The 27,209-nt window shown below is 41.5% G+C and overlaps 1 protein-coding gene across 4 annotated transcripts in view; it reads right to left on the bottom strand.

Moving 5' to 3' along the window:
* The window catches only part of ap3d1 (adaptor related protein complex 3 subunit delta 1), an 87,155-nt gene extending 60,230 nt beyond the window's left edge, over positions 1–26,925 (bottom strand). For all 4 annotated transcript variants that reach the window (XM_084309480.1, XM_084309482.1, XM_084309481.1 and 1 more), the window contains exons 1-9: positions 26,708–26,925; positions 20,652–20,747; positions 14,808–14,888; positions 13,801–13,881; positions 13,546–13,653; positions 12,672–12,801; positions 9,416–9,555; positions 9,048–9,121; positions 8,852–8,901 (exon numbers count right to left, since the gene is read on the bottom strand). In XM_084309480.1, the coding sequence (XP_084165606.1) occupies positions 8,852–8,901; positions 9,048–9,121; positions 9,416–9,555; positions 12,672–12,801; positions 13,546–13,653; positions 13,801–13,881; positions 14,808–14,888; positions 20,652–20,747; positions 26,708–26,803 (856 nt within the window). In that variant the 5' untranslated portion in view covers positions 26,804–26,925. The remainder of the gene's footprint in view (positions 1–8,851; positions 8,902–9,047; positions 9,122–9,415; positions 9,556–12,671; positions 12,802–13,545; positions 13,654–13,800; positions 13,882–14,807; positions 14,889–20,651; positions 20,748–26,707) is intronic.
* Positions 26,926–27,209: the final 284 nt, after the last annotated feature.

The following is a 27,209-nucleotide window of genomic DNA, read 5'->3' as shown; positions in this document are numbered from 1 at the left end:
TGGTGTTGAACAAAAGTCCATGGTTTTGTATTAGCGTCTTGATTTAAAGCCCCTGGCAAGGTAAATCCCTGACTGGCTCTTAATTACTGTACTGTACTATCATTTTATTGCCTATATTTATGTGGAATATGGAATATCTTATCTTATTATGTAATTTGGGATCAAATGTGCATATAGTAAACACCTAAAAAAGTATGTTGACATAGGGCTGGGCGATATAACGATAAATATCGCGATATATTTTAATAATCGATATCGAATATCGAAATTAAAAAAAAATCGAAAAATCGTTTTTTTTTTTTTTTTTCCTGCAACAGGGCAGTTTGAAAACCAGAGACAGTGGACAGACTTGTCTTTCTTGCCTGCAACTTAAAGTAATGGCTTTGCTTGTCCAAATGACAATACTGACCAAATTCAGATTTCTTTTTCTCTTGTCCATTTATTTTGTTTGCTTTCTAATTTAAAATACATTTTGAAACCGTCTGTACACAGTAGGCTATGTGTGCTAGCAGAACTAGACTCCAGTCACGAGTCACAGTGCACATGTGCGGTGGTTTGTCCACCAAAAAAGCGCCAAAAGATCGAAAATAAACTAGCAGAGCCAGAACTGTTCAACTCCTCTGGAGCCACAGCCAGCAGAGAAGCAAACAAACTTACTTTAGCTTTTAAACCAGCTGCAGCCTGAGAACTGGAGTGTGAGGGGATGTAACACTAAAGATGGCGGCAATGACAAAGAATTGCTGCAAAATAAACATAAATCTGTTGTTAAAAAAAAAAAAAAAAAATGTTTTTTTTTTATACTTATAACAATTCGATAATTATCGATATCGAGAAATAAAATAAAATTATCATATCGTTATCGCGATATGATTTTTTTCCATATCGCCCAGCCCTATGTTGACATAGCCTTTAACATAACTCTTTAGAATAAGGCCTTGTCCAGACGAAAATGATTTAGATCTTTTTCATTCAGTTTTCATTTAAAAAAAGGTTTCCGTAAAAACGAAATCGTCTCAAGAAATAAGTACATGCCAGGAATTTACTAAATAAATGTCTTTCCTGTTTTAGACATCGCTCTTTTATTTTGCTAGCAAACGTTGTCTGTATTTAACGTTACCTCAGGATACCACTGTCTATTGTATTTAGTTGGTTGGCTATTTCAGGGGTTCCCAAAGTTTTCAGGCCGCGAAAATTATAATTGTAATTTTTTTTTTAATAAATGGAAATGTATGGTTGAAACATGCAAACGTTCAAACGCACACACACTAATAAGCATTGGAGGCTTTTAACCAGGGCCGGACTGGGGAAATCATTCAGGCCAGGAAATATAGTGCAAAATATAGCCCCAGTCAGGCCACTTTTTAAGCAGGGGGTCTGGGGGTCCCCCACCAGGACATTTTTTGTTACAAAGACTTAATTTCCTGCATTCTGGTGCAGGAATTTTTTATTTGTACCCTTTAAATGCTAGTGTTTGTGATGGCATCACAAATTATTGTTAAAAAACAGGCTAGCATACAGGTGCAGCTCAATAAATTAGAATATCGTAGAAAAGTCTATATATTTCGCTGTATTGATGCAGTCATTTGTGCAAAAGGAGCCCCAACCAAGTACTGAGTGAACATACATGAACATACTTTTCAGAAGGCCGACATTTCTATATACAAAAGAAAAATAAATCTATTTTTATTTTTTTATTGGTGATACAGAAGTTTGGGCTTTCATGAGCTGTAAGACATAATCATCAAAATTTAAACAAATAAAGGCTTGAAATATTTCACTTTGTGTGTAATGAATCTATAATCTACAAGAGTTTCGCTTTTTGAATTGAATTACTGAAATAAAATTACTTTTCCACGATATTCTAATTTATCAAGCTGCACCTGTATGTATGATTAGCAACAACACTGATTTTGATGGATTGAGTTTTTTTGTAATGTCAGATAGAAAAAAATACAATCTTTTATTCAACTTCAGCCCTGATCATAACACCACATATTAATTTTATAATTCTAACCCTTTAAATGCCAGTGTGTGTGATGGCATATATTTGCAATATATCAAATGCAAAGTAGATTTTTCTGGGGGGGGGGGTATTACAGGCTAGCATGTGTCAATGATTAGCAACAACACTGATTTTGATGGATTTTTTGTTTTTTGTAAGGGTCCCGCCTCCACCAATCACATACGGCTCCCTTTGTGTGTGTGTGAGAGCAAGAGAGAGAGAGAGATAGTTCTCCAACTTGTGTGAGTTGCAGTGATCTCCTGATTGTTCCCCACTCAGGTTATCTAACTATTGCGCTGCCGCAACTAGAAACACTGGCCTGGCCTGCTTCTAAGTTCAGTGGCCTGACTGCAAATTTTTTTATTTAATTTTTTTTAATCTTTGTTCATTATTATTATTTTTTATCATCTGGCGACCCCCCCCCGCGGCGGCTCGCGACCCCCACTTTGGGAACCCCTGGGCTATTTAGCTAATGTTGATAGCATTGAATAGCATCAACACTAGCTGGCTGGCTACAGCTCAACACCAGCCATGGGAATACTATTTACTAAATTATGAAGGCTTTTTAATCATCATGGTAAGAGAGGATTTGTCATGATCAACTGAAGGTGTATGCTATGGAACGTATGTGCTTGGCTACTACTTGGGTTTCTAGAAAAAGGCCCACTATGTGATGCTAATCTCTAGCTAGTAACGTGTATTTCATCACAGTAGCCTCCCGGTGTTTAATAAACACTTCTAGCCAGGACATATCTGGACATATATGAATCATGTTTCTTTTTTTGTTGGCTAGGTTTGCATGCGGATTAAGGGAGATGTCAATCTGTTGTCGACGGTGGTAGTACAGGCGCAGTACATTTTGCTGTAAAAGCCTGATCAAGCTCGCTCAATAGCTTCTGTAACACGAACGCAACTACTCTGTACGATGCCATTGTTGTTGTGATGTGGGAGTTTGCACATGCGGGTTAAGGGAGAGGTGGGCTATCACGTCAACGGTTCAGGAAAAGACTTGTATCGCTTGTAAAGACGGCGACGCAAGGGGAGCGTCTTCAGATTTGCGCACTCTGGAAGCCGGTTTCAGAAAATAGCGTCTTCAGGCTCCAAGAACGCAGTTCCATGTGGATGAAAGGTGCATACAATCAAATACTTTGACTGATACGACCGAAATCGGTTTAGTCTGGACATGGCCTAAGTCCATTGCCTTGTTACTGGGTTGCAGTTAGGTGTAGCTAAGCAAGGATCGTATTACGTAATTCGATTCCGTGTCATCTCCTGCCATCTCATGCACTAATCATATTTAGGAGAAAGGTGATTGATGTGGGCTATTGGAGAAAGATGATTGATGTGGGCCATCTCAGAAAGATGATTGATGTGGGCTGACACTTCCAATTGTCTCCCATGTGGGAAAGCAATGCAATGCACTTTTCTTTGCCTTTAGCTAGAATTCTAAATTAGCCCGACATGGTTTGAAAGCTACTGTGTTAAGCTAACTGGCAGACTGGGATACGCCACCCAAATCTGTATTAATCACAGAGTTCATAAGTAGCTTATATATCTTACACAGTACTGTATATTTGTATGTCATAAATGTCTTGATGAATTGAAAATGGAGGACCCTTATGTAAACAAGACGAAAGTATTTTTCTGGTCTTCATCCTCTTAGCGGTTAGTATTGAGCTGTACTGTATTGTACCCATTCTGCAATCTGTTAATAAAGTTTTCAATCAATCAAAGCTCAGAAGTGTAGCATAGCAAAGCTAATGCTAATCGTTTCTTAGTCCGGGGGGTATAGTTCAATAGAAACACAGATATGGGTGGTCTACCCTAGTCTGCTAGTTAGGCAATTACTCCAGATAACTAGCAGACTACTGGGGTAGTTGATAATAAGCTCAACGGTTTGAGCAGCCGAATGAGCAATTTTTTAGCTGGGTTTTATAATAGTTATAGTACTATTACAATATAGCTAGTACAGACAAATAAAATCATCGGAAGGAGTCAGTCTAAAAAACCTAGTGACACAAGGTCCAGCAGGGTTGGGTCAGGCTGGGTCAGGGTTGGGTCATGTTATGATGAATTGAAAATGGGAGACCCTGATGTAAACAAGACGAAAGTCTTTCTCTGGTCTGCATCCCCTTAACAATTGTATGTATTGAGCTGTACTGTACTGTACCCATTCTGCAATCTGTTAATACAATTTTCAATCAATCAATCAAAGGCAAGGTGAAGAAGAACAAGTTCTGTCCCAAGCATGACACTATGTCCACTGGGAACATCCCTTTTCTTTTAGCTAGCAAAGCTAAACAAACACTTGGGGGGAAAACACTGGTTGTGCCTCCTGCTGTTGCTAAGCAACTGAATGAATGAATGAATGAAAACTTTATTAACAGATTGCAGAATGGGTACAGTACAGTACAGCTCAATACATACAATTGTTAAGGGGATGCAGACCAGAGAAAGACTTTCGTCTTGTTTACATCAGGGTCCCCCATTTTCAATTCATCGTAACATATATGACATACATGACATACAGATAGACAGTACTGCTCCATCTATACATTTATGACATACCAGATTTGCAATTACAGTACTTTTTTTGATACAAAAAGAGTCCAGAAAGAAAAGAGTATATACATTAGGCGTGGAAACTGTACATTGGATTGGGTAGGTGGGGGTGGGGGGGGACTGTACATTGGAGGTGGTTGGGTGGGTGGGTGGGGGGGGGGGGGGTGGTTAGGAGTGGGGGGGGGGGGGGTTCGTTAGGAGTGGGGGGGGGGGGGTTGGGTAGGGGGGGGGGGTTGGGTAGGAGGGGTGGGTGGGGGACACTGTACAACTGTACAAACAACACTGTACATTGGATTATTGACAAGATCATACTTGGTAATTTACTGTACATTGGAGGGGGTTGTGTTCGGACATTTACAGGGGCCAGTTTCGGGTTGCAGTCTCCCTTAGGTGTTTTTTTAGAGTGTTTTTGAAAGTGGGTAGTGATTCACATTCCTTTACAGCTTTGGGTAGGGCGTTCCACATTGATGTGGCATAATTGCGAAACGTGTTTAGTCCCTTGTTTGAGCCGAATCTGGGTTTAACATGATTTGTGGAGCTCCCTCTGGTGTTGTGATCGTGGTATTCACTGACCTTTGGGAAGTATTTTGACATGTACATGGGTACCTTGGTCGTGTAGTGTATCTTGTAGACCAGGCCCATTGCAAGTTGCTGTACTCTGTCGTCTACTCTAAGCCATCCTAGGTTGTCAAAGTGGGCAGGGGTGAGGTGGGTTCTAGGAGTAAGGTCAAGCAGTAGTCTGACCAGTTTGTTTTGAGATGTTTGTAATTTTGTTTTTAGCGCCTTTGAGGTTTGTTTGTTTGTTTGTTTATTTACACATATAAAAACAGTTACATATATAATACAATATAGTCCACAAGGGATGTGTAGGAGAATTGCCTAAAAACCCTCAAGGGGCTTGCATGTGGCATTCACCAGGAAGCAAAACTACATTATATCAAGATAAATATAAAATATAAGATAAAATCCCCCCCCCCCCCCCCCTGAACAAACAAACACACACAAGCAGGCCTACATAGCACAAGCAGGTACAAGAATCGAGTTCGTTGGTTGACTTTTTTTATTACATTGGATGCCATTTTGTCACAGGAAAGATTTGCCTCTAGGATGGAACCCAGGTAGGTAATATCTTCTTTCCTTGTGACAATATTGTCACCCACTGTAACTGAGAAGCCGTCGGTCTTGCTGAGTTTGTTATTTGAACCGAAGAGAATGGACTCTGTTTTGCCCATGTGTAATGATAGTTTGTTATCAGCGAGCCATATGCAGATTTTGCCTAGTTCTGAGCTGAGGGTTTTTTCAACCTGTAACTTGTTCTTGTCAGAGACCAGCAGGGCTGAGTCGTCCGCAAACAGGAACAAGTTGCAGTCACAAGCTGACGACATGTCATTTGCATAAATTAGGAACAGTAGCGGACCTAGTATGCTTCCTTGTGGAACACCACAGTTTACTGTGAGGGGGGGGGATAGGGTACCGTTTACCTCCACCATCTGCTCTCTCCCCTCCAGGTAGGATTGCATCCAGCTCACTGATAGACTATCAAAACCAATTGCTTTTAGCTTGTCAATCAGAATGGTGTGATTGACAGTGTCGAAGGCCTTTTGTAGGTCCAGCATGACCATGCCGCAGTATTTGCCCGCGTCCACCTCTTGTTTGATGTGGTCGTTTAAATAGAGAAGGCATGTGTCAGTGGAGTGGGATGTTCTGAAGCCAGATTGGAATTCGTAGATTAGATTTTTTTCCGCAAGGTATTTTTCGACCTGTTCGTATACAATTTTTTCCATGACTTTCGAGATGGAGGTAAGGATAGAAACAGGGCGGTAGTTGCCTGGGTCTAATTTACTGCCTTTTTTGTGCAGAGGGGTCACTCTCGCAATTTTGAAGTCCTTGGGGACGTGTCCCTGTTTTATGGAGAGGTTTATTATGTGTGTGATGACTGGGGTGATGGCGGCTGCTGAGTCTCTGAGGAATTTGGAGGGGATGTTGTCATGGCCAGTGGCCTTGTTGGGTTGGAGGGCGCTCAGTTTTTTGAGTACCTCATCTGTTGTTACCATTTCCAGTTTGAAGTCGTCTTTGTGGACCCCTAGGTTCTTGTAGTATGCTACTATGTGTTCTACCCCATAATGCCCTGAGTGGGAGGGTAGTTTGTTTACCAGTGTTGTGGCTATGTTTGTGAAGAAACTATTTAAGTAATTGGCTACATCCAGCTTTTCTGTGATGAGCGTGTTGTCCGTCTTTATGTTTATGTTTGAGAATCTGGTTGAGTTTTTTACTGCAGCCTAGTTGGTTATTGAGTAATTTCCAAAGTTCACACGGTTTGTTTTTGTTTTCCTCGGTTTTGTCATTGATGAATTTTTTCTTTGCTGTTTTGATCATGGAGTTTACATCATTTCTTAGTCTGTTTCTTTCTAGTTTGAGTTCAGTCACGTGGGCTTGGAGTTCACTGCTCGTGCTTATGTTAAGCTTTGACTGACTTTTACGAAACTCAGAGCATTTTTTGTCTCTGGTTTTCATAGCGGTCAGTATTTCAGCGTGCATCCACGGCTCAGCGCGATTTTTTACCCTAGTGGTTCTTAGGGGGGCCATGTTGTTTAGTATCGTTGAAAATTTGGTTTTGAAGCCAAGCCATGTTTCTTCAACCAGTGTACCATTGAGTTCATCTGACCAGTCCAGGCTCTTCAGTTCAAGGTTAAAGGCCTCGCTAGAGCAGTGGTTCCCAAAGTCGGGGTCGCGACCCAAAGGTGGGCAGCGAGCAGCCACGGATGGGCCGCGAGATGATTTAAAAAAAATAAAAATAAAATAAAAAAAAACATTTTTTTTTATTTTTTATTTTTTTATTTTTTATTTTTTTTATTTAATTTTTTTTTGTCAGGCCACTGAACTTAGAAGCAGGCCAGGACAGTGTTTCTAGTTGTATTCTAAAAGTCTATTCTATTGTATTCTAAAATGTGACTATATGGTTTTATATTAACTTAATAAATAAACAAAAACGAAAAATCTACTTATTTCAACGAACATTTCAAACTAAATAACAGATTATGCACATAAAACGCTGAAAACAACCGAAGCAACAATAGTATTTTAATGAGGCTATTATTATTATCATTATTATTTTGCAACAAGTTAGCCCTCTCATAAATAGCACATATAAATGAATAACTAACTTGAACTAACTTAATAGGATTGAAGTGATATTTGGCTTAAAAAATCGGTCACATGGCAAAAAAAAAAAAAAAAAAAAAGCCAGACGATGTGCATTGGGCCGCGGCTCTCTGACGCCTTATTTTCTGGGCCCCGGCCTGAAAAGTTTGGGAACCCCTGCGCTAGAGTACGTTTTGAGGTCTCTAGATGTGACTGTTTTGTGACAGCCAGCCTTTTGTTTTAGCTTTTTGCGGGTACAGAATATCATATAATGATCACTTAACCCGCATGCTATAACCCCTTTATTGGCGATCTTGGACTTGTCAGAGGTCAGGATGAGGTCAATGGTAGTCTGAGTTGACTCACACACACGTGTGGGTTGTGTGATTAGCTGGCTGAGGCCGTGCAGATCACAAAACCTATTGTAGGATTTGAAGACGGGTGCATCTTTTTGTTGCATATCCGTGTTCCAATCCCCAATAAGAATCATTTCTGTATCCTCGACTCCAGCTAAGCACGCATCCAACACGTCATAAAAGCCATTTTGGTCTGGCGGTCTGTAAATTGTGCCGACTAGAACAGATTTAGCCCTTTCAAATAGAATTTCTACAAAAACAGTTTCAATAGCCTCATGATCTAGGTCTGTACGGTTAATAAATTTGGTGTCTTGATGGATGTACATACAGACACCTCCTCCATGCCTGTTCCTGTCATTGCGGACTAAAGAATAGTTCTCCAATTCAATTTCCGGGTCTGTTACTGATACGTCCAGTTTAGTTTCTGAGAAACATAGTATGTTTACCTTTCCGTTACTGAAATGTTGTCTTATTTCCGCCATTTTGTGCCTGAGGCTATTTACATTGAGATGAAAGATATGTAGTCCGTTTTTATCTGCTGTTTCGTCAATATCCTTGAGATATAGGTAGGATTCTTCTTCTGTGGGAAGGGGGGGGGGCTCTGTGATGCCCGGAGGGGGGGTGGGGGATCCTACTGAAAATACACTTAGAGTGGTAAAAACACACCGTGTTCTCCAGTGTGCAATAGCATGGCCTTTTCCATTGGGGGGGGTGAGTGTGTAGAGAGTCAAAAGGAAACAGATTTACACACAATGTACAGTATTTATTACCAGAGAGTCTCGGTACTGACCTGCAATCACCGTGTTGACACATTCATACAGCAGGGACATGGCGGAGGTACTGAGTTGAGACGAAAGGGGTGGATAAAAAGATAAAAAAGAGACGAATAAGAGAAGATTATTTTACGGACACGTCCAGCAGATCAAACCGATACCTGTGGTGGTAGATTCAACCAGAGCAGGGATGATGTGGTGAAGCTGACTCACCTGTGGATGAGGTTCGTCAGGGGCTCTATTAGCTTCTTCCCCAGCCGCGGCTCCAGGGGCGTCAGGGCACCGAACTGGAGGACAACAACGGAGAGTCATGAAGTAACACGACTCAGTGTTTCCCTTATAGGTGCTGCTATGAACTAGACTATTACAAAACAAATAATAAATAAATAAAATAATATTATAATATTATTATTTTGTCCCAATTTATCGATTCTTCCAAATGGCATATCATCTCAGCCTTAGAACAGACCATCATTCTCATCTCTTGACTGGAAAAACAGGGGTCCTTTTTTCTGATACTAGCCAACAGAAATGAGTCCATCCCACAAGATCTCTCACACTTGTCCTTCTTGGTAACTTACCAGCTTGATGATCTTGATGAGCACCCAGTTGTTGGTGGAGGAGGTCATCAGTTTGAAGAAGAGAGGGGCCAGAGATAGGTAGTTCTTGGGGTTCCTCCTGGCCAGCTCACAGATGACATTTACTGCGGCTGACTGGACACCTAAAGAGGGAGACGTTTATCATTGTTAAGACCGTGTCCACATAACGCATAAAACACTGGTTTAACCAAGGTACACTTGTATTAAAGGGGATATATTATGTATCTTTTCAACAATTCAATGACTTCTTTGTAATCTGTGGAAGATGTTTGTTAGGTTTTTCTGCAAGGAAAATATATCTATATCTAATTTCAATCAATTATTTTCTTCCCTTGTATTGAACATGCCATTTCGGTGTAGCGCACATTTACAATTAATACTTTTCTTCCCCACCTGGCTACCCAACACCCAGGTGGAAGCCTTCACAAATTGGGCAGTACATTAGGTAGGCAGTGTTCAGAAAAACACAGCTACTTGATGAGGTCCATATTCTAGCATTGCTAGAAGGTCAGAATGAGAATTAAGACACACAAAAATGTTATGGCCTCATAAAAGCCAGAGCCCCACTCATTGTCTATGGAGCAGCCCTGGGCCCTCATTCATCAACGTGGACGTAGAACTTGACCTACTTCCACACGTAAGCACGGAATGTAGAACTAGCGTACGCACAGGGAAGTCGGCATTCATCACACGTGCGTACGCAGGCTCTATGGTCCTCCGTGTTGATGAATACCACTTTGTTCTACCGTCAATGCTCGTGCATGATTATCCATATATGGTCATGAAAATGAGGAAACACCCCCCATGGGATGTGAAATAATGGACGGACCCGAGCGGAACCCTGAGAAACTCCACGAAGATTGTTCACTGCTGTCGAACCAAGAAGACACAACGCGTATTATGGGATAAATAATAAAAGGCGGACTCGTAAACGGTGATGTCAGATATCAACGGCTCCCTAAGACCATTGCTGCAATTCTGCCTGGACAGCTCAAAATACTAATAAAGACCGTTCGTTGACCACTGTTTGGCGTTGGTTGTGTGTCATTATAACCGTGCTGTAATATGAATGCCTTTATTAGTTGTGTTCGATTGGCTATATGATTTTTAGATGCATCTATTTTGTTGTCGGCTAATAAAGACCGCGCTGGAATATGACTGCCTTTTCCCGTGTTGTTTGATTAATACCCAGGGGCAGGGATTAAAGTTCTCCTCAATTCTATTCCAAATCGCGATGGATCTTCCGTCAATTTTCTACCTGCTGCATATGATTTCTAGAGGCATACTACAATCTATTTTGATGTCAGTATTGGGTAGCCTATATAAACAATATAATACGAGAGCATATACAAGAACAATGAATCTCACTGCATGTATGATGTAGCATGCCTTTCAATACATGAACTTGAATTCCATCATGTTTGTGTGCGGGACTCACAAGGCTGTTGTCACAATGGGTGGTACCGGTGTACAGTAATAATAACAGTCCACACAATATCACGATCCATGCCATAGCCTATGTTCTATTAGGACATGATCTGTGACGACAAATGTTCTAGAATGTTTGATTAAGATATCATACTCTGACAGCATGCCTATGAGCAACAAAAACGCGAACTTGAATCCCATCATATAGTCTGTCCACTATCTGCATGGTGTCATTGCAATGCGTTTTCTATTATTTCTTATACAGTAAAAAGGGGGAAGAACACTATATTCATATGACTTATTCTGCTTACAGCTTCGAAATTCCACTTGTTTCGTTTAACGTAAAGCCTTTTAAATATAATCAAAACGTTCCCGTGTTTCGGCGGTCTGTGCGCAAAGTAATAACGAGTTGAGCTTTATGATTTATGATGAATTGAAAATGGGGGACCCTGATGTAAACAAGACGAAAGTTGGTCTGCATCCCCAATCAACAATTGTATGTACTGAGCTGTACTGTACTGTACCCATTCTGCAATCTGTTAATAAACTTTTCAATCAATCAATCAATCAAGCTACACGGAGCGCAGTCAGTCAGTAGCCTACAACCCGTATATGCCGATAACGCTATATAAACCATGCTGCATTCATTCTGAGAGAAATATCTATTATTCCAAATGCTATTTATAGGGTTTTGACCATAATTACACTACTGTTGCTATTTTACAATGAACTATAATGAACTACGGTTCGTACAGAACATGCCAGTGTTATTATGCACAGAAGCTCATTTCCTTGTTGTAATAATATATTCTACCACTGGGCGCGAGGTACGCCAGGTCCGACCTGTGCGTAGATGTAAGCACGGAGTCAAGTTCAAATCGAAATTGATGAATCCCACTCTTTGCTTAGAAATGATCGTACGCACAGGGTAAGCACAGATCTGTGCGTAGAACACGTTGATGAATGAGGGCCCTGGATTCTACATCTCTGTTACATCACAGGTTGGAGGGTTTTCTCTCATATTTCTAGCTTCTGGAGAAGAGGGGTGTGTGTTCACAATTACTGACTGAACTGTACTGGGGAACAGAACATAAGTGAATTCTTAAAATGGGTCGCGTTCCCCTTCACGCCCTCAAGATTTATTACTGGTGCTAGTTATGGTGCTCATGATTGGCCACAGAGAGACGTAATAAACATGTATTGGTTTACCATTTTATATCACAACTATGCAGGACTGGACCTTTGGACCCTATCAAAGTCCCTCAAACGACTGGCTTATGCCTCAAGCCCCTGATTGTGTTCCGCCTTTGGAAAGCCTTTTAGTTTCTGTTCTCCAAACACATGGCACTAGCTTCAACGCACCCAAAAGATTGATGATCTAATAATCTTTGTTAGTTTATAACCATGATCAAATTTTTTATTTATTTTTTTACTTTGCCTGTGTATCTCAACATTATTGTAAAATAATTTTTTTAGATTTAAATAAAGGTGGTAGCGTTCATGTGCCTTAAAAATAACATCATTTTTTGTCAGGGTGGCAGAAACTGTACAGCGAGTTGCCGAGTATCGCCAGGCAGCTCTGGCAGTATACAAATGAGCCTTCTACATTTCTCCTACCCTCGGCTGGTGAATAATTCATGAGGCTGGCATGACAGAGAATGTCTGTCCCCAAGGCACCCGCGGACTGCGTGATGTACCTCACCACCATATATCCTACCTGATGGACCAAACCAAAGCAACCAAGAGGACAGGGTCCCACGAGAAGGAACTGACAAAGCGGCCCTCTCTGTCTTTCACTACAGTAACACACCTGGGTCTGGGTCCTCGAGTTTCTCCTTCAGCCTGGGGAAGGCTGGGCGCAGGGACTCTGGATACTTCAGAAACACCTTGTACATGATCAGCACCGCTTTCTTTCTGATGTAGGGCTTTGTGTGGGACATCTGTGGTGGACAGAGAGAGAAATGGGAGGGGGGGGGATAAGACAGGGTGCTGTGATCACACTGTGTATTTAAAAAAGAAAATAAAACATTTATAAAAATGCTTCATTGACCTCAAGACATTAGAGTTAAGGAAAAAGTAATGAGCGAAACCATAATTTAAAATTATGATTACAGAGAATATAAAAATCACAGCCAGTCCTTTATAGCAGATGTCTTGATGTAACGGAGGTACCGCAGTCTATCCACAGTCACGTGGTACAAGTAGTTCGGTGGCTGTGGATGGTAAGCGGTACTGCAAGTAAACTCACTCCCCAGAGGCATCCAAACTGAGCGCTTAGAGGGGATATCCTTTCTTGGCGCAGCGGTTTGTGATGTCGGCCCCGGTGCGGGAGACCGGGGTTCAACTCCCACTCAGGGCGATCCCTTAACAGGGGTCGAATCGGAATTTGAAACACAACACAGAGCAATACGAGACCGGTTACATTGAGACAAGCGCCTGGACTTACCAGAGTCATGATGTCATTGAGACAACCGCCTGGACTTACCAGAGTCATGATGTCATTGAGACAACCGCCTGGACTTACCAGTCATGATGTCATTGAGACAACCGCCTGGACTTACCAGAGTCATGATGTCATTGAGACAAGCGCCTGGACTTACCAGAGTCATGATGTCATTGAGACAACCGCCTGGACTTACCAGAGTCAGAGTCATGATGTCATTGAGACAACCGCCTGGACTTACCAGAGTCATGATGTCATTGGCCAAGTCCCGAGCCAGGTCAGGGGTCACAAAGCACGACAGGCCAGTGAGCGCAACACCCGTGTCATACTGGTTGGGACTGCTGAGGTCCTGGGAGAGGGACAGAAACGACGAGGGCAAAATGGAGAGAGAGAAGCGTGAGAGAGAAAACAAATGAAGGGGGGGGGGGGGGGGTGGGAGGAGACAAGGTCTCGGGATAATCCTCAAAAACATGCAAGAAAAGAGAGCATCACTGACCTTTCTGATCTGATTGGTTGTCAGCATGATGACATCGGTGCTCTCGTGAAAGCACTGCGAGGCAGCCAGGTAGCCAATCCTCTGTAGGGAAGATGGTGATCACATGGTATGTATTATGGTACAACATTAATCATCACATACATTTAGTAAACAGTAGAAACATGACATGGTTAGTAAGGTACTTTAACAAGCATGGTAAAGTAAGGTAATGAAGAGCACTGCTCTGTTGTAATCCAAAATTGAACTATTTTATCACCGTTCTATGTTAAATACCCTGTTGTATGTCTGTTCCATTTTATAATTCGTAGTCTATTTCTAAACCGAATCATTTTAAACTATTTTTGTACTGAATGAAACTGTAAACAGAGAACCTATTGGGATACTAGGTCCTAATGTGAAACACTGTGATTTACCTTACCTTGCTCATGCTCACTTATGCCTATATTATTATTATTATTATTATTATTATTATTATTATTATTATTATTATTATTATTATTATTATTATTATTATTATTATTATTATTATTATTATTGTTATTATTATTACTTTTAACAAGCATGGTTAGTAAGGTACTTTTAACAAGCATGGTTAGTACTCTAACTTAGTGTAGCCTTGGGCTACTGTGTAAGTGTCTGTATTACTGACTGGAAGTAACAATGCTGCACGGTTTGAGAATTGATTCTTTTTGGCTGGGAGCCAACAGAGAGCCGTCCCCCGTTTTCAGGCTTAAGAATATAAACTAAACATAAGATATTGCCGTGGGGTTTGATAACAGTTTGACAGAGTGAATCCTGGAATCCAGACTTGGGGGAAACTGGGAATATTCGTGCTGTGATATCTCCAATTGACCCATCTCAAACCCTGCCCCTCTTTTCTTGATCCTCCAATCACAACCGCCGCTTCCCTCGGACCAACAGTTTGGCGATTGGAGGATCAAGAAAAGAGGGCGGGGGTTTAAGATAGGTCAACATTTCAAGTGTCTTCCGTTCCCTAGCTCTCTCACCTTGTATGTGAACTTGGAGGAACTCATGACTTCAACGATGTTGAAAGCGGCCCAGCTGACGTCATAGCCCAGCATCTGAAGCTGTATACGCCGGGAGAAGGACGAGAGAGCAAACGAATGAGAAGAAAGAAGAGAGAGAGAGAGAGAGAGAGAGAGAGAGAGAGAGAGAGAGAGAGAGAGAGAGAGAGAGAGAGAGAGAGACCCTGGAATGTCCCTGTGGAGCATGGAGAGGCTAAATGCATTGAGCCAAGAGCTTTCATACAGAGCCTAAAACGCAGGCCTATGAATAGAAATAACGTTGTTCTTTTTCACACAACAGTACAGACACTGATGGACCACTGAGAGTCTTACCCTGAAACCAGAGGGGTAATGTGAGCAGCACCTTTTAGGTCCGTCAAAAGAGTTTCAGAGGAGATGCTGCACCGGTTTGATCAGGCGCTTCAAATAGAGGCAGCGTCTGTCCTGCTACCTGCCATCATCTGCACCGTCTAGATCAGTGGTTCTCAAAGTGGGGTCGTGGGTAGGTTACAGTGGGGTCGCGCATTGTCAAGTAAAAAATTTAATAGAAAATATATATATATTTTTTTGCAACATATTTTGGCTAAATATGCCTCATTTTATAAATGTGCAGTGTTTCCCCTAGGATTTTTTTTCAGGGGGGGGGGGTGGTAGGCACCCCAAAACTACTAGTGTTGTCGCGGGGCGCGCGTGTCACGGATACGTGGTGTCAACAGTGTCGTCATAGACGCTCGCAGTAAGGCGGTTGTTAGTATCTGTGCATTTGTCTACACTGAGCTGAAATGAAACGATTGCACATAAATTAGGTAAATAAATATTAACAATATTTATTTACAACACATAAATTTACTTATTTACAATTATACATACAGTAGTGACAACACACATATGAACTATTTACAATACAGGGACAGTGTTTCCCACAGGATTTTGTGAGACTGTGGTGGGTGAACCTTGGACCCTCTAAGGGGGTCCAGGGGCATGCTCCCCCGGATTTTTTTTTTTTTTTTTTTTAAAGTTAAATGCATCAATCTGGTGCACTTTGAGAGCAAAATAAAGAGGCCAGATCTATGATGAACTTTGTGCTCAAAACACAAAATCGACTACACTCAAGCATACATTTGAGCCATCAAAGAAATTAAGCAAAAGTGGTTACCTGTGTTGAACTGGTTTATTTTTTAGAAAATTAAAATATATACTGGATTACTATTACGACTACTACCAATACCACTGATACATCCCTATTGGCAATGTATCAGTCTAGGTAATTAATGGGAAACACTGAGGGAGGCACATACAACACTCATAACTATTTACAACCAGTGTCAGAGCGAGCACACTCAAGTTGTTCTGAGTGCACACTGGACGCTCTGACCAAAGAGTCCGTTTATCAGAGCGGAGCAGATTTTCAGAGTGAATTTATTAACTCACCTTAACTAGGGCCCTATGAAATCTGTTTTTATCTTTTCCTGTTTTCGGATATGAATTTTCCTGTTTCGGATTTCTCTGATAATTTTTTCTTTTGGATTTAACAAAAAAAAAATACTAAATTATGTTTTTAACTAACTTTAACACATTAACTGCCACAGAGTTTGCCCGTCTCATACCACTCTCTGCCACCACTCTAAGCCTATGGAGATGTTTACCTTCTTTGCAGGGCTATAACTTTTTAAATTGTATTGCTAAATTGACATTACTATGGCCCATTCAACATCAATTATCTATCGTTCAGGGTGTAGCAACGTTATACTTTTTCATTCATAGATTCATACGAAAATACCGTCTCTAGAATATAAATATGTTTTTATCGTTTTCTGCAGTAATTCCTAGAACGTGAGTTATAGGCATAAACGCATATATAGATTATCAACTGCCGTTTGTTGCCAATACACGCTATATTAAAATTTTCAACTGTACATGATCCTAAACGTTATGACTGATCATGAGCGGATGAACGGGGGGGGGGGGGGGGGGTCGTTTATAATTCCGTGATTGTCAGTAAATGCTTTATGTAGTATGGGTGATATATTGATCAGAGCAGTTTGCATTAATAATAATAAACAATCATGCTGAAAATGCCGTCAGCGTCCTCTTACCGTTCGCCGATGAGACTGGAGGAAAAACATCCCACTTATTTGACGTGGATCGCCTAGATCCATTTCCGGTTTGTATAATAATAATAAACACCCAAATCATATAGATTATTGAGTTATGGCAGCGATCCATATGTACGATGTGTGTCTAGAGTCCCGCAACAATATGTGAGTGCCGGACACATTTCCCCGGTACACGGAGATCACCAGAGATCCATTTCCGGTTGTAACTCGCACGATCACCACCAGGCGGCAGTATTGAAGCGTTGCAGAGTTGTGCAGGCTCCCACTGTATCAGCCGAGGCTGGGTGAGGGCATTCTGAATACCATGGCGAAAAAATTAAATATGATCTCAATCACGTTGTACACCGTGGAATGGCAGAATTAGCATGACCTTGAAACACGTTGTACTGCGTTTTTAGCGCAGGATGTGTTAAGAACAGTACATCTGCAAACAGTGCCAGTGTAGTTCAATGTTCAGTGCCAGTTAAGTTATGAGTTTTCTTTTTTTCCAATTCAGTTCAATGCAGTTCAACTGCCAGTGCAGCGCAATAACTAAATAATAATTAAATAGTTAATAATACAAAATAATAATTTGTTTAAAAGAAATCTGAAAGAAAACTGTAAAATGTCATTTATTTCAAAGAGATGTCCTTTAAAGGTTCATGCTTCTCCCCATCTCTGGCTGACATCACCATTGTGATACATGATGGTTAGGCCTTTGTGTTTTCCTCAGTGAGGGATTCTCTTTTGTCGGTCAACAGCTCTTTGTACTTGCTGAAGCTTCTCTCTGTATAATTATTTTTTAAGTTTAAATATCAACATTATCTGGCCATCCTCAGTAAATACTATCAAACTTGCCAAAGACCAGAGTTGGGACGGGCACGCACACACACAGAAAGGGAGAACTTATATCAACTATCCAGTTCGTTTTTATAGTGTAACGTTACTTGAAGGAGAGAGAGAGAGAGAGAGAGAGAGAGAGAGAGAGAGAGAGAGAGAGAGAGAGAGAGAGAGCGAGAGAAACTGAGAGAGACACTGAGACTTGTTACATGCAACGTTAGTCAGTCTCGGAGTTGTCTCGGAATGGATTTGGTAGGTTTTTTCTGAGTCTCCGTAGACCGTGCCACACCACCGCTTTAAAATCTTAGTGAAGATTGATTTATATGATAACCGATTTATGTATAATTTAGCTAGCTCGCCAACGTTACTGTGATTAAAGCAAACTTAAAAAAAATAAAATCTAATATATATATTTTTTATTATAATTTGTTCAGGGGGGGCGGGGGGTCCCGTTGGCGGGGCGGGCCGCCCCGCCATGGTAAGGGAAACACTGATGTGTATTGATAACATAGTGCTGTAATTAAATCTTCTAATAAATATGCATGATCAAGTTCAACAACGTGTGCTTTTATTTTGATATTCCTTCATTCCATGTTGAAATTATGCGATACATTAACACTTTCAGCGCCAGCGGCTTTAGCTATCCTTGTACCTACTGCGCCACCGCTTTAAGAGATAGGGATTTTCACTGTGTGTCACGTTGTTTGGAGGGCTATATCTATTTAAACTATTCTTATTATTTGCTATGCTCGCTCATGCCTGTATTTTTTTTTATGTCCGTCGGTTAGTGCACTTTTTAATTACTGAATAGAGAGCCTATTAGGATGCTAGATCCTAATGTGAAACACTATGCTGTTAGTAGAACCAGGTTAACTGTGTCCTGGCTGTAGTAGTAGAACCAGGTTAACTGTGTCCTGGCTGTAGCATTGTAGAACCAGGTTAACTGTGTCCTGGCTGTAGTAGAACCAGGTTAACTGTGTCCTGGCTGTTGTAGAACCAGGTTAACTGTGTCCTGGCTGTAGTAGAACCAGGTTAACTGTGTCCTGGCTGTTAGTAGAACCAGGTTAACTGTGTCCTGGCTGTAGCAGTTTGGTTTGTTAGAACAGACTGTAATCTTATGCTTATGGCAGATTAATCAGCATGGATTGTCTGTAAACTTTAATACATGGCAGTTTGGTTTGTTAGAACAGACTGTAATCTTCACTTGCTTATGGCAGATCAATCAGCATGGATTGTCTGTAAACTTTCACTTGCTTATGGCAGATCAATCAGCATGGATTGTCTGTAAACTTTATGCATTGTTGTCACTTGCCATATCTTGCTATGCTCGCTCATGCCTGTATTTTTTATGTCCGTTCTATTTTATAATTTTTATTTTATTTTATTTTTATTTTACTATTTTTAAACTGAATCATTTTAAACTATTTTTACTATTTGTGTTACTGAAAACTGTAAGCGGAGAGCCTATTGGGATGCTAGATCCTAATGTGAAACACTGTGATTCTACCTGTCTATCTTTTTATGCTCGCTTATGCCTGTATTTTTTACTGTTGTGAAGCACTTTGAACTGCAACCTCTGTATGAAAAGTGCTATACAAATAAAGTTATTATTATTATTATTATTATATCTATATTCTATATTATAGCTATGGAGACAATACTATGGCTCATTTGACATTAACTATCAATCGTTCATCATGTGAAAAAGAATACATTTTCTCATGTATACGTTCACGTGTTATACCGTGGTGAATATTGTATAGTTTCAGAATGATCCTGGCAAATTCCTGAGAACGGCGCTATGGAGCAATATGTGCATTTTGCTAAAAGCGTTAGCGTTGCTCGCCTGGACATGCTACTATTTCCAATTCAAAGGTATATAATAGGTATTATGTTTCATCATGAATGCATCAAAGGGGGGGGGGGTCGTTTGTTGATGCTTTGATCGTCAGCAACGGCATACGTTTTGGAGTACGTTACATAAGATAGTTGAGATCTATGTGAAACCATGGTTGGATGAAAAGTAGGCTTGATGTCATATAGTCCTTACCTTTACTAGGAGGTATCCCAAAAAGAATATTCCAATTGTCTGATCGCGATTTCCAATATTGGTGTCCATCGGGTCCCCGACATAATCCGGCACAACACATGCATCGAGGCTCCATGGACGCGTTTTAATGTGATCAGGGAACCGCTAGACTTGCCTGTACCAAAATTCTGCGCCCGTAGGAAATTAGATGTAACACCCAGTGTGAAAAAAGGTTTCAAAGGGTGGGCGATACTGCCACCTAGCAGGATGCGGCCGGTATTGCACTCTAGCGATCTCAGAATGATTTCCTATGGTAACACAGAGGTCCGTGAACCTGTAATGAAAAAATGTATAAAAGAAAAAACAATGAAAACCTGACTATACTCGGGTATGGCACTCAACCGCTGGCGAGATAACCCAACTATCATCGGGTCTGGCGCCGAAAGTGTTAAGTAAGTGTGGGGTCGCCAAAAAAAATCTTAAATAAAATGGGGTCTCGTGGTATAAAAAAGTTTGAGAACCCCTGGTTTAGTTTGATCAGGCGCTTCAAATAGAGGCAGCATCTGTCCTGCTACCTGCCATCATCGGTACCGTCTAGTTATCTGTACCGTCTAGACACAGAGAGAGAGATAAGAGAGAAATAGAGAGGGCGGGGGGGGGGTGTGGAGAGATAGAGACAACAGAAGGAGAGATGGAAACAGAGACAGAGATGAGAGAGAAATAGAACGAGAGAGAGAGATGAAGATTTAGAGAGGGAAAGAGACATCAGTAGGAGAGAGATGGACACAGGGAGACAGATAAGAGAGAAAGAGAGCGGGAAAGAGTGAATGAGTGAGTGAGTGTGCGACAGAGAAGTCTTACATAGGTGAGCTTGCACACTGCGTTGGCTTTGACAGCGATGTTGTCCTGCTTGAGCTCCTGCTTGATCTCATCGATGCAGGTGGAGATGTACTTGGCCTGAGAGGGCAGAAACACGGCAGACAACACACAGCGGGTCAGACCAAAAGGGGAACGACATCAGCCCTGAATGATAAGACGCAAAATGGTACTAAATGACCTAGACATCTTCCACTGCTGTGCCTGGCTGGCACTAGGGTTGGGTACCGTTCACATTTGAACTAGGGCTGCACGATTTTGGGCAATAATCTAATTGCGATTTTTCTGACAGATATTGCGATTGCGATAAAATTTGCGATTATAATAAAAAGAAAGCCCCACAGAGGTTTATTGTAAAATGCGGCTTGCATCTGGCCTACGCGGTGGGTCTTTTTTCGGGACACCGAGCCTGAAAATGTTTATTTTTACCTGGGAATCGATACGGTACCCAACGCCAAACAGTACCTTTTTTCTGTACTTTACTCTCCCTCTCTGAAGTCTAAACTTCACAACACACAATGTAAACCCCCTTACCTCCCTCTCCCAAACTTTCTGGTTAAATAAATTAAAAATAAAAAGAAAAAAATAAATTGAAAGATTATTATTTAGCGATTATTTTTTTGTGTGCTATTTGCTAATTGCATCATTCCAAATCGCGATTTCGATTTGAAATCGATTAATCGTTCAGCCCTAATTTTAACCGGTACCTGTGAATCGATACCGGTACCCAACGCTACCTTTTTTTCTGTACTTTAGTCTCTAAAAATGTAATCTACCTACCTCAGTTGTAAAAAAAAAAAAAAAAAAAAAAATTCCAAACTTCAAATTATGTATTATCATTATTATTTATTTAGAACAATTTGTTAAAATATATAATATTGCAGCAAGCGTTGTCTGCATCTAGCTTTGTAAAGTGTAACCACACTTGCAACCATTTTCGGCACACTTCATAGGTTTCGTTTTGCGGTAAACTAAATGTTGATGTTCGGTATAGGGATGGGTACCATTCACATTTGAACCGATACGGTACCGGTACCTGTGAATCGATACCGGTACCCAACGGTACCTTTTTTCTGTACTTTAGTCTCTAAAAATGTTATCTACCTACCTCAGTTGTGAAAAAAAAAATCCAAACTTCAAATAACCACACTTTGCCCCGACTGCTTTGTTGTTGAATCAAGTCAAATTCTAGGTAAGCGTATATTGTGCGTGTGAACGTTGACATGAAAAGAAAAGTTTAAAAAAAAATTTAATTTAAAATTATTATTATTATTATTTTTTTTTACAGTACCGACAACGGTATCTCACGTGAATCGATACTCGGTATTACCGACGTGTTTCGGTAAGTACCTTTATAAGTACCGAATTCGGGGGCGGCTACGTGGCGTAGTGGGCAAGGAGCTCGCCACGAAATGCTGGAGACGCTGGGCTCGTCAGTTCGAGCCCAGCGCTCCACATTTGCTTTCAGTTTAGCTGGTCGTCCGTACTAATACACATTGGCCGTATTAGGGGGTGGGAAACTGATGGGTGGGGATCGGGCGTTGTGGACAGCGACTCCTACAGGTCGGTTGATACGCCTGCGCAGTAGAATCAGGAAGTGTCGGGGGCAGCGTGAGCCTCCCACGCGTTACTCCTCGCCACTGAGAGATCGAGCTGCGCAGGTGAAAAGATGCGACTGCTGTTACCTCAAGTACCGGAGGGGACTTGTGCTATGTATGACTTAGTCCACATTGCAGCCGGCTTGTGGGAGGCAAGAAACAGCGTCCGTGACAGGGGAGGGTTGAATTGGATGATACGAAATTGGGATGGGAGAAAATATAGAAAAATGGGAGAAAAAGTGGATAAAAAAAAAAAAGGACCGAATTCGGTACCCATCCCTAGTCGGTACCCTTAAAAGTACAGAATTCAGTACCCATCCCTAGCTGGGACTGACTCGAGACTCTAGTCAACTAGTTCATACAGCCTTCTCCTAGGTCTTGGGCCAAGCTCTGATCATGCTTCAAGAGCAGAAGGAATATGGAATAAACAACATGATACATAACATGACCACACAATTAAAGAGTGTATGGTTCCGATTACACAGACTTTCCTTCCGTGCCAAACAGGTCTGATTTTCTGATGAAAGGGAGCAGGTAGTTTCACGCTTCTTCGCTTCACTTTAAATAGGGTTCCAGCTGTCTGCAGTACTGAAGTGTGAGCTATGGCCTCCAGCATTTGCCTAAATTGGTCATTTCCAGGAATCTCTAGAATCTGGTGAATGAACTAGGCCTAAAAATGAATGAATAAGGGAAAAAAGAGCTGGCAGCCCAGTTTAATATATTGCCTCGAGAGATCCATTTCTCCCTGCGATAGTGAAACAGTAATGGCACCCTTTATTTTGACTGAGGCAAACAAGCTTAGCTGGAATCTCAGAAAGGGCAATCAGTTAAACATGGGTAAGAGTAGGAACTTTGGTTGGAACACAGACGTGGCTCCAGAGTGTGTGTGTGTGTGTGTGTGTGTGTGTGTGTGTGTGTGTGTGTCATGTGTCTGCAGTCATGAGACAGCACAGTGACAGGAGGGGGCAGGGGGGGGGGGGGGGTTACATTCTACTCCAGCTCCTTGAGTAGGAAAGGCAGGCAGGGGGAGACACAATATCACCAGACCCACATAGTGCTTTCTCCATCAAATTCTCCTTCAATGATCCATTCACATCGCACTGAAATAAATGGAATACTTGTCCCGCGTCCAAGACAACGGCAGACAGATTTCCTGCCAGCGCAGCAGGTTGAGCTCGAGATATAATGGGGGAAGTAGAGAAGGCATACAAGGTCCATAGGATGGAAAGTGAAAGCTGGGTCAATGTTGTTGTCTCTAGGTCTAGGGCTTTCCATCCCATCACACAAGTGAAGCCAATTACAGGTGGGGCTAAAGGCCCTCTGCAATCTGCACGCAGAAACTCCACACGTGCCTTCCGTTAGTGGTTAAATTAACGTTGTATTCGTTCGGTACATAGCGCGTGCTGAACTGAAGGTCCAGTACTGAAACGGTTCGGTACGGATACGTGTACCGTTACACACCGCTATAGTATCTTCACACTTTTCTTCTTCTTTTTTTTAATATGTCTGCTACAGTAACGACATGGGAGGAGGGAGTGAATGAATGGGCAGTGCAAGGCCTCCGAGCAGATGTATGAAAAACAAATAAAGAGAGTGAATGAGACATTTTGGACAGGCCAGGAATAAGTAAACGCAGGCAGGCACACACTGACTTGCTCTCTCACACTCTCTCTCACACTCACACACACACACACACACACAATATTAATATTTCAGCAAACTGTCTGCTGTTGGCTAGGTAACCAACACCTTATCTAGGCACTGTAGACAGGGTTAGGGTTACCTATGGAGAATGGCTCAGTGTATACGCTGAATCAGAAGATCACGCATGGGTGGACACAGGTACAATTAAACAGCTGGCCGCAATGCTCATCGTCTGAACCCAACAATATGAAAGGATGTGCACAACATGACGTGATATAATCATCATCATACCAACACTGTCTTGTTGTGAGACTATGAAGCTCCATGTTTGAGAAATGGGCTCATGGATGAGGTGACAAACACACAACCAAAAAGACCCATGTCGCTCGCTAAGCAGCGCCTTCAAGGCCACATCCAGTAGCTCTAGATTTCACACCAGACTTGCAGACAGACAGGTGCACAGTGTCACTGCTTCTCCACCCCTGTACCATTTCACCAAAACTGCAACTGTCTTTTCGCGGAGCTCCGATGCAAGTGTCTCCTGGGGGTGGGGTGCTGATTAGTGGGTGGCCCCTGCACTGGAGTCTAATTAAAATATAACCTATTTTAAATGTTTGGATGGTTAGATTATGTTTGAAATAGGCCTAGTCTAAACTACAGTCTACAATATTTGGCCTATAATTCAAAGACAATTTCAGATATATATATGAGCTTACCTTGTTTTTTCCCAAAGTGTTACTTTTACTGGTGCAATCTGGTTAGATTTAATGATTTTCTTTATAAAAACAAGATTTGATTTTTCAAACAGAGGGGGGGGGGGGGGGGGGTCTTATAATCAAGATCGATATGGTATATTATAAACCTTTTAAGAGGCTCCGTCAATCCTACTTAAATAAACATAAAGAAAACAAATGTTCTCTTAAGCTTGATACTCATTTAACCATAGTCAAAGTATGACACAGCAATTGTAGGCTACAGCATGTTGAGAGAGGAGGGTTGAAATGTTGTGAGTGAGGTTTCAAACTGTGCAGACTAACGTGCATATCACAGAGTATTTGTTTAAATGTGGTATAAACAGTTTATTACCGGAATAACTACTAGAGATTCATGTGTATAGCTGTTGACTTGATAAATTGTAAAAATATTAATGGATTAAGAGAGGAAGGGGGCCCACGATTTCAATTTGACAACATAAACATATTAAAAGGACCCAAGTTTATCCTGTTGCAGTGTTTGCTAATGCAATAGTTGATACATGGGTCCAAACTGTTCCCTAGCAACAGATTGTGTGCTACGTCCCTGATGACATCACCTTTCAGCCATTGATCATATGCTCTTTTGATCTCATGAATAATTTTACGAGAAAGCGGTTTTAAAACCACAATGTCTGAAATACTCTTAAGTAGTCTAGAACCATTTTGAAAGTTGTTTATAATGATTATCTTGACTAGTTGTTTGTGCTCAATCAATGTTGGCAATGGAGGACAGGTGGGACTAGTAACTACAGCATTTCACTCTGTGACCATCATGTACAGTCTCCTCCCCACCGTATGTATATTCTCTCCCCACTGTATGTATATTTTTTCTCCCACCCACCCCCTCCTAATGTACAGTCTCCTCCCCATCGTATGTATATACTCTGTCAGGATCTATAGGGTAACAGTACTGTATATTTGCGTATATGTCACAAATGTAACAGTACTGTATGTCCCTATGTCATAAATGTCATGATGTCATGTATGTCGTGTATGTCATAAATGTCACTATGAATTGAAAATGGGGGACCCTGATGTAAACAAGACAAACGTTTTTCTCTGGTCTGCATCCCCTTAACAAGTATACTGAGCCGTACTGTATTGTACCCATTCTGCAATCTGTTAACTAAAGTTTTCATTCATTCATTCATTCATTCATTCATTCATTCCTCAGGAGGTGAGGGTTAGTTATAGATGACCCCCTGGCTAGTAGCGTTAGCGATGATTGATTGATTGATTGAAAATTGTATAGATTGCAGAATGGTACAGTACGGCTCAATACACACAATTGTTAAGGGGATGCAGACCAGAGAAAGACGTTTTGTCTTGTTTACATCAGGGTCCCCCATTTTCAATTAATCATAACATACATGACATACACGACATAGACAGTACTGCTACATCTATACATTTATGACATACCAGATCTACAAATACAGTACTGTTTGTGATACATAGTAGATAGTCTAAAATGTAGTAATAGTGAAGAACCAAGGGGGCGGCTTCTCTGACTAGAGGCCTATGTTCCTCAGGAGATCAGGGTTAGTTATGATGACCCCCTGGCTAGTAGCGTTAGTTAGTGATGATGGTGGTGTTGTCACTTCTTCTTGTGTGAATGATCCCCCCCCCGGCTTTATCACCTGCTGGACCTCCAGCTAATCTAACAGCTAGCAGGCGACCTGTGTTCTCTAACCGGCTACTGTTAGCAGCTAGCTGTCATCACCTGGACGAGACAGACTGGTCGCTATAGTTAGCTATAACGTTAACTTAGCTCATTTCCAAAATGGACAGGCAACTAATACGATGATCCATCCCCCGATTTAATAAGCAAACATCCGACTGATGACAACACAGTAGACCATTGACTGAGAGGCGATCAGCTAAGAGCAGGTTAGCTGCTGACCAGCAACAGATCCCAACGTTAGCTATAGCTAGTAACTGTTAGTTAATTGGAAAAGCGGTGTGCGTTTGTGTTTACTAGGCAAAATAGCCACTGAACGTAATGATGAACACGTTGCATTTTCTTGTCATTCGTTTTATTTACCTCATCTTCCTTGTGATTCCTAATGCCACGTACTAAATCTTGAAGGTTTTTATCGAACATCCGATCGATGCTCCCTTTGACAATCTTCAGAGCCATGATGATGATGGTGTCTGGCTGCTGCTGTGACTTCTATCCTGCTGTGGGACCAGCAGTGGGACCAGCCCTCTACAGACCGTCTCTCATCCACCGTCTTGTCTCCCTGCAGGATCCCTCACTGTGTGCACTGATCCCGGGCTGCAGATGAAGGAGGCGAGGCCAGGTCCTGTGGATGGAGTCAGTGGAGGAGGAAATGGCTGACAAAATGGCGTCCAAAAGTCAGCTGACTTGTGTGTATTATAATCAATGAAGTTAAAGGTCCAATCCTCTTAAGTTTTATTAAATACAAGGCTGCAGCAGACCCACTGCTTCCATATTTTAAAGTCACCCAAATGCTTGGTGCTTAGGCAATGGATAACATTGGCAGTTTGATAGTCCCATCAAATAATGTACCCTCCTAATGTAC

Source organism: Notolepis coatsorum (genome assembly GCF_963971535.1).
Source record: "Notolepis coatsorum genome assembly, chromosome: 3".
Taxonomy (NCBI): Eukaryota; Metazoa; Chordata; class Actinopteri; order Aulopiformes; family Paralepididae; genus Notolepis; species Notolepis coatsorum.
The sequence above is the reverse complement of the archived record's forward strand: the minus strand, read 5'-3'. Positions and strand labels throughout refer to the sequence as shown.